Here is a 10431-nt window from a genome sequence, read left to right as displayed (position 1 = left end):
GCAAATAGCATAGAAATCAGAGTCAACAATAGAAACATAAATCATTACAGATTTGTTGCCCCTTGTTTATTTCTGTTGTCTAAACCTCCTTGTGTTTATGCAGATAAATTTGTTGCCCCTTGTTTATTTCTGTTGTCTAAACCTCCTTGTGTTTATGTAGTTGGATTTGTTGCTCCTTGTTTATTTCTGTTGTCTAAACCTCCTTGTGTTTATGCAGATGGATTTGTTGACCCTTGTTTATTTCTGTTGTCTAAACCTCCTTGTGTTTATGCAGATGGATTGGTTGATCATTGTTTATTTCTGTTGTCTAAACCTCCTTGTGTTTATGCAGATGGATTTGTTGATCCTGAGTGAAAACAAGATCGGGTCACGTGGTGCTGGTTGCCTGGCAACAATTGTGCACAAGGTGAACAAGCTGTTGTTGACAGATTGTGGAATCGGTGAAGTTGGAGAACTGAGTGAAGCTATCGCACGCAGGGAGCATCCAGTAAGTTGCCTCATCCAAACTCGACCGTGGTTCCTAGGGCGCGTGCACAAGGGGTTATCATATATAAATATATATTTAATATTATTCATTATTGTGTGTAAATATGACGCTAGGAATTCCCGCAAAACGTGGCTAATCATCAGGGCTGGATAAAAGTTGATCGCCACCAAAACTAATTTAAACTTTATATTTATTTAATCATTCCCTGAGTAACCATAATGTTGAATTCAAAATTACAAAAATTTAATCAAATTATTTAAAAATATTATTTTAGCTTTTTATTGAAGTCCAACAAATGCCTTTTCAGCAGCGTTGATGAAATGTCTGGATTAAGCTTGTTTGCATTTCAATCGCAACCTGGGATTACATAAAAAAAGAAAAACAAGAAGTGTATAAATATAAATGAGTGGAATTATGAAACGGCTGTCGTTATTCTTTTTATTGCGATAAATATTTCGTTTCTGTTGGTTTGTTTTATATATTCTTCCTCATACAGCGGTGAACACAATTAGTGGCGAAATACACCGACATATTGTCAATTAATATAACTTAATGTACAGGAAGTGTAAGCCGTCCTATACTATTATTCCCAGTATTAAAGTCTAAAAATAACGAATCCCAGCCAATACGTGGGTGGTATGAGTGCCTTTTTTTATATAAACCAATTTAATATTGAAATTTCAGCCACATTTGTGATAATTGCAGTGATTTTACCTTTAGGTTATTAACAACTGACGGTAGCTTAACTTCTCAGGGCTAAAGCAAATTTTAACCCTGAAAAAATTATATTTTTCCATTTGTTTTACTTGTTTGACCATAGCAATGACGTCATATGGTATATTCTTATCGGAATAAAATGTCAAGTATCTAGATTTAAAGTGAGCTATTATGAGTCTATATTGGTTGTCAACATTCACAAGGGTAAGTTTGTTGTTCACCTCAAGTTGTAATTGTTCACAGATGGATTTTCTTAATGTGAGCAGCAATCCCATCGGCCACCACGGGGCCAGTGCGTTGGCAAGATGTCGGGGAAAGATTGGAAGGTTGTGGAGTAACAACTGCAACTTCACATCAGCTGGAGAACAAGAGTTGGAATCGGCCGAACGACGCCATCAAGTGAGAACTTGTTTCAACTAATCGATGTTCGATTAATTTGCATATTGCTGATAGTTGGACAACTGACTGATGGTCGCTTTATGATAGAAACAACAGCGATAATTTTAGTGGAGCCTGGTTTAAAAATATAGCAACATCACACAGTAAAACCTTTGTCAACAGCTATCGATGCAGGATCTTGAAAACTATATTTAAATGATTAATAAAAACTATATTTAAATGATTAATTAAAACTATATTTAAATGATTGTTTTTCCGCTATTGTTATTTTTTGGTTTGCTTTGGTATATTTCAAGCCGATTTTTGTCCGGAGGTTTATATAAAAAGTACATAAAAAAACATAACGTGAAGTGGCATGCAGATGCGATTAAGAGGTTTAGAGGTTTGTACTCCTAGGGACCTTTAATTGGGGGACAAACAACCTTCAATAGTGTGACGTCATCGTCTAAGTTCTTTTTTGTGTTGGATGTTGGTTTTAGACGTCTAAATGTTGTAGAAAATAAACAACAACATCAATTATACACCAATTATGTTTTAGGAATTATCATCATATGTGGCAGGGATACAATCATTACCTATTAATGTTTTTTTTTTGGTTTATTGCGCTTTTCCTAACGTGTTTAGCAAGATGTCCACAGTGAGGTTTCGTCATTTGTTGGAAACCAAGGAAAAATACTGAATCTTTGGGGATGTGTAGTGAACATACCAAAAGGTGCTTTGGATCATCAAGTTAAGATAAAACTTACTTCCCGCTATGGAGAGACAGATGGAAGTGTAAGTGGTTATCGTAACATTTCTTGTTCATTTATAATTTTACTTCTAAATAAAGTGATTTTAAAAGGATTCAATAACTCCGATTTTGACATGTGAGCCGGCCAACCAGCAATTCAAAAAAACAATTCAAATAACTCTACAAACTTGTTTCGTCACAGATGGCAGTCAAGCCGCTAATGTTGAGGTACACGTCAATAAATTTTAACGAAGCAGTTGTGACGATTTCGATAATTTAAAAAAATCTTAGGTACAAACAAGTGAAGATGGATCTGAATGGAAGTACTTCACGACAATCATACACCGGGATGAACTGGGATTTACTTTTAAAACACGGCACTTTTCACAGTAAGTTTGCCACAAAACTATGGTTTGTATAAATATGATTTCGTTTAGTTAGTCGGATAAAACAACCTTTAATACAGCATAAGAGGACAGTGGCGTATCCAGAGTGGGGGGGACGTTTTTTGTTCGTTTTTGTCAGGGTTTAACAAACTGTCTGAAGCGGTGATGTTTTTTTACGTAATTGGTCACGCGTCTTAAGCTAATGCGAAACCAATATCAAACGCAAAACGCCGTTTTTCGTCTTTTGTTTATCCGACTGTAAACGCAGGATGTTTTTTCTCTTTCGTTATTCGTTCAGGTTGGCGGATTAGCAAGTGCGTATCCAACAATTGACCTTGTAAGTCAAACCCTTTCTCTTTTTCGCGAAAAAAATTAAGTTAGACGCTGCTAATTTTCCTCGCTATTCGCTGTCTGTGCTAATACCCGATGTTGGTGTAAAAACGGCATTTTTCAAACTAAAGCATATTTTCTAAAAAGGTGGTATAACTGTGACTGTCGTGCGCGTTTCAGTCGCCAGTTTTATGTAATGATAGTTAACGCAAAATTATTCTCTATAAGCATATTCTAAGACCACATGTTTCGTGTGTAATTGACACGACTTATTTTTCCTCAACCGCAGCTTGTTTTCCCTGACTTTGCACACTGCTCGACGCAGATGTTGCGCTAATCGTGGCATAATAACACCCTGGAAAACGATCTCCGTTTAGCATTGCAGGTGGCGAAATACATGCTTGTAATTTAGCGTAGTCACGTATATGGATTTACCACAATCAATCACATATATTTCACGGTATTGGTTTAGTTTTTCGCCTGAAGTTAACGATTGCACACTAAGCGGTTTTGCAGCTGGCGCCTGACAAGATTGTCAACGACGCACGTGTTCGCTTTGCGTGTAAAGGTTCGCTATTTCTGATTAGTTTTTTCCTATTTATGACGTAATTACAATCACTACTTTATTACGTCATTATAATCTTCACTTTATGACGTCATACCCGCTATTAGTTATGACGTCATTATTTATTAACGTCAGATAGAATTTATTATAAAATCTTAACAAAAAATAGTTGTAGTTTACGGCAAATTTGTTTAATTTAAAACAAAAGGTTTATCAAAGCTGTTACAATTCTTTATTAATTTCTAATGAAGTTACGGTGTTTAAAATTGTTCTATTTTTTGCTTTACAGGTGGAAATGTTTTAAATTCTCTATACAGAAAAAACTTGGGTTGGCGAAGGTTAAATCTATCGTTTTTAAAAAAAGTGATGCTGGCGAAAATGACGCTACTGTTGATATGCGTGTTACAGATTATCTTGGTGACGCTCGACTAGACAATGAGAATCTTCACATGGAAACGTTTGAAATGCGGTAGATATTGTACTTTCAGATAATTATTCAAGTCAATTTATAGTGCTTATTTCCAAATGACATAAACGTAAAAAAATACGCTTTACATCAAGGGTATGCAACCTTTAAACCGAAGAGCAGAATATGTGTATGTAGATCAGACCGCAAATCCAACGCAATTATCATCGATCCGATTTACCTTACCTTATGAGCTGGCAAACTAAAGTCCATTTTCCAGGTGTTCATTAGTCAATGCTAATCGATAAGGGGAGTTTGTATTCCCTATATTTTGTAGTAAAACACCACTACCCATGTACTGTAGGTTAAACAAATGCCAAGTTTACAGCCACGGAAGGCGCTATATACTAAATTCATTTCAAGTGAAGGACTTATGAAAATAATTAGCACTATTACTTTCGGTAGATTTGCAGGGAAAAACAAATTGACTGTGCTTTTAACATGTCTCATTTAAATGGTCCATACAACTAATCAACGATGCTCGTTTGAGTATTGGATATTGAGGCTAAAACTAAAGCCTTTTGCTGGGCTGCCAGGCACTTATTTTCACTCTGCGCGCCGCATTTGGCCAACGGGACGGAGGTTGCGTAATGCACACGCCCTTGCTTTACAAACCAGCTTTTCTTAGCTGCAATAAGTAATGAATTTATATTCTTCTTTTATTGGACAGTAATTGATTTATTCACTTACTTGTTTCACTTTTTCACGGTTATTGTGAAATTGAAACTACGTTTACGAACGTGTAGGCTAATACGAAAAGTTTAATCGTTCCCTTTAAAACAATGTTTAGCATCTTTTGACAATTACTATATAGAATCATTCGGTTTACCATGAACGAAGTTATACCGTTTTGTCTTTAATAAGTTGTGATGCATATATTTTTTTGATACACAGAAACTCCCAAGAGCAAATGCAAATAAAGCTGGATACCCAGGAAGACAACTTTAATATCAATGGAATAAATGAAAAATTGGAAGATGGAATAGCTGAAATATTAATAAGGACAAAGCGTGTTCAAGATTTCCATTTTGTGGTCAGTAGGAATGATGGATGTATGAAAAGCAGGACAACAATCAAGTATAGAATTTTACATGGCAAATTGGTTACGGAAAGCGGGTTCTTTGTTACTATAGGTAAGCAGTAATACTGATTGTAGAAGAAACCGCCAAGTTCTTTCAGAAAAACGACAATAATGCAATTTGCAAATGCAATTATTTTCTGTCGGCGCGATAACTATCCTAACAATTTGAACCCTAGTTGGGGTAAAAAAAAGTTGAAACAAACCTTAAAAAATGAGGATACAAATTTATCTGGCTATTTATAGCAAGACTCTAGGATTAATAATTAAAATGTGTTACGTATAATATAAATGTACTTAAGTTTAACAAACTGTAAAATTCTAAGTCTAGAAGATATACACATACACGCCAAGGATTGGGTGTAAATACAATTTATAACGTAGCTGTAAAATGAATGTCAAGAAGCCATCCAACGTGTAGAATTTTAGCTTCGATTATAACGTATAAGTAAGGTTTTTTGTCACATTAACTGATAGTGATACAAGCAGGTATCGAAACGTCTTTATCATTATGATGTCAATTTTCGACCTATTGGCTTTGAAATTCATTTTCAAGCTACGTTACAGATCCGTTCATACTGCATAGTGGTCTAACGACACTCCAATACAGTGGTCGGCAAACTGTGGGCCTTAGAGTCATTTTAAGTGGGCCGCGAGGTCATTTTGAATGGCTTATTGTTACTATGTAGTTGTGGGCCGCGTGATAGCCTTACAATACATTCATTGCACTTTGTTTTTAAAGTTAGTATGGCGTATAATTTTTAAATTGACTCAGCTTGGAAAGGCCCACTTGCCAAACGTGGTCCTGAGAGCCTGCTGAACTATATTTTTTGCCAACTTTAACTGCATGTTTTCGCAAATTTTTTTGCCCTTCGCGCGCATATTCATCGTTTTATAGTATTATTTTTACATAAAGCATGGCAGTGTTTTTGGCAATCAAGGCGCCGTGTAACATTCCACCTTAAAATAAAATATCCTAAAGACACCACTGTTATCGTAAACTTAGTGGGCCTTTAATACCTCTGAAAAGACAACTTTTGGGGCCGCGACAAAAAAGTTTGCCGAACATTGCTCTAATATCACAATATTTTATAAAACAAATAATAACCATGGCTAACGAAGGATATAGTTTCTATTTGCTTACTCACAGTTTGGATTTTATTCAACCAACCAGTCGCGAAGTGGAAGTGTAATTATTGTGTCTTAAACCCTAAGTCAAAGAATCAAAAGTCATAATAACCATCTTTTCTTCGCAACTGTGTTTGACGAAACGGGTGGTTGAAAGCTTTGCAACTGGCGTATTTCTTTTCGTTTTATTTAAACTTATTCCTAAAAAAGCCGCATCAATTTTTCGAATCGTTTACAAGTTTGTTTTGTGTTTTTCGTTGCAGGAGAAAACAGAGATGGAAGTAGTCGAAGTAAGTTATTAAGGCTACACTGTATTTGTTACAAATAAACTGTGGCCTTTAGCCAATTTTAAAGGTTAAACAACAGCAGTAATAAGAAGCTTCTTATATAAAAAATAAATTTCTGAAGATAGTTTGAAATAGTAATAAACAAATAATGTTCCGGTTGTTCTTACATGTTTTTTTGCGTCAGAACAATCGTATGTTGGACATGACACAATCTTCATTAAATTTTTGATGGTATTAACGTAAAAACTGCTAGTTTGATTTTTTTGGTCTTTTTTTTTATTAAAGAATCCTTATGAACAGTGACTGATCATCTAGAGTTGATTACGGACAGATTTGCATACTGTATAAATTGATTATTCGTCTGTTGTTGTTTTTTTCGATATAAGCATGTTTAACGGGGTTAACAGTTTTAGAGCAGTGTTTCTTAAACTAGTGGATGGTTCACCCTAGGATGTGCGAAATAAATGCAAGGGTGAGCCAACAGATAAGGGTGAATGATTTATTTTTATTTCGATTTTCACCGATACTAAATTATCTAGTAAGCAAAAGGATCACAAAAGATCGTTATGTTTGTTAGGTGGGATATTACGGTCATATCACTTTGCATTTGGGTGAATGGAAATTTTGCACTTCGCGACATGGGATAAAGAAAACCGAAAAAGTTTAGGAATCACTGCTCTATGTGGACATAATGGTTCACAGGGGAAAACGAGTTGTAAAGGCCTTTTTGTAAAGTAACCAAAGTGTCATGGTACATGTGCCACTGCGACATTTACGTCTTTCATTTTATCCCTGCCAATACGTGCATTGTTGTTGCATAGATCGGGAAGGCGGTTTAGCAATGCAAGCAGATAAAGGCGGTAAGTTTACCAATTTTATATAGCAAGAAGCGCGAAGCCAACGAATGTTAAGTTTTGTTATTACATTGCCAACATTCATTAGCACAGTTTGTTATCTAATACAATGCTTACATTTGTTATACGGATTTGGCAAAATATTGACAAAATTGACGCGTTGGGTCAAAATTCGTCGAAAATATTTCATTATATTTTCATGCACAAAAATCCTTTACAAAATTAAAAAACGGTCGTGAACTTTTTAAGTTGCCATTCAGTTTAATTTATCAAATTTAGTTTTACATGATACCAAACAACATTTGAACTGCAATATATCTTAATTGGAGCAATATACGGCATACGCGAGACGGCAGAACCACTCAGGCCTGGTTTATCAATTCAGATTTAGCTCGAACGTCGTTTTTGCTTCAATAGTTGTGTATTGCTGATTTGGACAAATGTTTTTAAACAGAATTTGCTGATGTGTCTTTTTTGGTGGTGATTTGCAATTATCCCATTTTCTATTTTGATAATATGCTGTGTCTTTATTATTTTTTTGCATTTTTTCTTTTAACAGTTTGCTCAACAATTTTTGTAAAATAACCAACGTCTTGTTTTTCTTAAGAGAACTAAGCATTTTTAAAAAAAGTTTTGCATGAACCCGGAAATATAACGAATATTTGTTTTAGTGGTATTCAGTATAACTTTCAAAACAAGTGACTTACAGCGCAAAGACACTAATGCAGTAGGGGAAGGCGGGGCAAAACGAACCCCTAAAAAACGATAAATGCTATATTTCGAGTTTCACAAAATATTTTTGGTTGAGTAGCGTATTAACTGAAAGGTCTTATTGAAAGTTACTCCTATGCTAAAAAACACAACTGAAAGAAACACCGTACCTTCTGAATAAATTAACTTTTGTTGTCGATTTTTAAACGGGGCAAAACGGACCCCACTTATAAAATATAATTTATGTGCCTTGTTGTGTGAAAATGCCGGATCAAGGATTTGTGTTCAAGTGACGAGTAAAAATTTTCCGAGATATTGTCATAAGTTACGTCACAACGTGACGTCATAATTTAACTAATGGTATACATAGCGCCTTTATAGCTTGAAAATATTTTACTAAAGTAAGCAAAAACATACAAAAAACAAACAAACTAGCACTATACCAAGTACTGGTAGCATTGTAACTCTTTATAAGTTACATGGTTATAAATAGGCCGTACGTAAACTGCCTTATATTTATCTTAATGTATACCAACTCATAAGTATTAAAACAAATAGCAATCGAGCTTTTTTTACAACAGATATTGGTAAAATTTCTGATTGTTTGCCCTTCCTACAAAACTGATCTAAATATATAAAATAATAATCTATTATTTAATTTTATTCAATTTCCAAAATGTCTTACTGAAAGGCTAATCAAAGTTACAAACAGTGTAGTTTTAGGCTTGTAATAACGGATTAACTTGTGAGGGGGCCGTTTTGCCCCAACACTATCAGTCGCATGAAAACCTGATTTTTTTAAAATACTTCAACTTTAATTAGCCAACTGTTTCGGATTAATAAACAGACCCTCACCTACAAATTATGTAGCGAAAAAGTTACTCTGTCTTTACTTGAACTTTAGTAACAAAGGCATCATTTCACTGCGCTATCCTTATATCAATATCCCCCAAACACATTTTCTCCCAACCCTGGTTTGTGCGAAATCAAACAGTCTGATTTTTGTCGACAAACGTTTTTTCGACAATAGTTACTGTTCAGTAAACCAATATTGACGCTGGTAATTTTCGTTAACGAGAAAGGTTAAGGGTCCGTTTTGCCCCGGGGGTTCGTTTTGCCCCGCTTTCCCCTACTTCACACAAGGATGTGTTCAAATCAATGTATTCCTAATAGGTCGAAATATTGTCAAAAAACATTTTAGGTCAAAATTTGTCTTTTTCATTTTTTTTGGACTTTGTAAATTTCTTATTTTTAGATTAAACTTAATCGCCCTAGTTATAACTAAAAAATCCAAAAACAACAAAAAACGTGTTTTCCTAATAGGAAGTTTTTTTAATAACCGTATATTTGTTTAGACTTTCGTGGAGCAAACATTGCCGGAAGAGACGTTAACTGTCATGTTCAATAGTAACAGAAAGAAAAAAGTGCTGCAATGTGTACAGCTATGAAGCTACTGCTAATATGCTTATTATATTGCCTAAAGGATATGCTAATTGCAACTGTGATAACATTCATACATATATATTCTTGATTAGGGATGTTGAATACTTGGCAATTTACTTTTTATACACATACCTGATATTATGGTCACGAAGAATTACGATTCGACCCGATGCCAAATAACGTCATGTCTATGCGCGAACAAACAAAATACTAAGAATCAGTGTTCCCTCTAAGGTGCGCAACTGCGCAATTGCGTAGCCACACCAGACAAATTGCGCAGTAAAATTTGCTTTTGCGCACTTACATCATTTTTAAATTGAAACTAAAATATCTTCACTTTTTGGCTACAACAGTTTGAGCATTTCGCTTTGGTCATTTTTTTGTTGATGCTTGTAGCTAAAAGCAAGTAAACAAATCAAATCCGCATTGACGATTGTGACGTAATAAATTACTTTGTCTAATCGGTTTTTATCATCCGTGATGTGTAGGTTTAAAAACTAACTAAACTTAAGTTGTTTTTATCTCCCGTAGAATTAAATGTCTACTCAGGAAAAACAAGCTTAAAAAAAGAGTTTAGAACAGTGCCTTAAACAACAGTGGAGTGTTTGACGATAATTCGGGATCATAAAAACGAAATGCATTTTTAGGAAGTAAATTTTTGACACATTTGCTGTTTTTACATGATTTTTGTGCAGATACAGCTGTGTAATCAATAATGGCCGTCACAAATTGACAAAATCAACTTGATAAATGCAAATGAGCGAATAGTTTGTGATTCTTGATTTTGCGCTAAAGACATCACGCAACCTATTTTAAAAATTTGACATTTTGTTATTTAACCCAAATATTT

At 34.7% G+C, this 10431-nt stretch overlaps 1 protein-coding gene across 1 annotated transcript; it reads left to right on the top strand.

Moving 5' to 3' along the window:
• The first annotated feature begins 331 nt into the window (after window positions 1-331).
• LOC146134790 (uncharacterized) lies at window positions 332-6571 on the top strand. Its single transcript, XM_083395647.1, has 8 exons — window positions 332-487; window positions 1448-1603; window positions 2228-2377; window positions 2445-2561; window positions 2625-2722; window positions 3904-4083; window positions 4975-5157; window positions 6550-6571. The coding sequence occupies exons 1-8, from the start codon at window positions 332-334 to the stop codon at window positions 6569-6571; spliced, it is 1062 nt and encodes a 353-aa protein (XP_083251773.1).
• The last annotated feature ends 3860 nt before the right edge of the window (window positions 6572-10431 follow it).

This window comes from Ascidiella aspersa, chromosome 8 (genome assembly GCF_963924565.1).
Source record: "Ascidiella aspersa chromosome 8, kaAscAspe10.2, whole genome shotgun sequence".
NCBI lineage: Eukaryota > Metazoa > Chordata > Ascidiacea > Phlebobranchia > Ascidiidae > Ascidiella > Ascidiella aspersa.
This window is presented reverse-complemented; position numbering and strand designations above follow the sequence as displayed.

Bases quoted from the DNA above. Each gene is read 5' to 3' on its own strand.
- LOC146134790 (XM_083395647.1), top strand. From the start codon at position 332: ATGGATTTGTTGATCCTGAGTGAAAACAAGATCGGGTCACGTGGTGCT. The intron at 2,562-2,624 runs GTACACGTCAAT...AAAAAATCTTAG, and splicing joins GTCAAGCCGCTAATGTTGAG to GTACAAACAAGTGAAGATGG. The intron at 2,723-3,903 runs GTAAGTTTGCCA...TTTGCTTTACAG, and splicing joins AAAACACGGCACTTTTCACA to GTGGAAATGTTTTAAATTCT.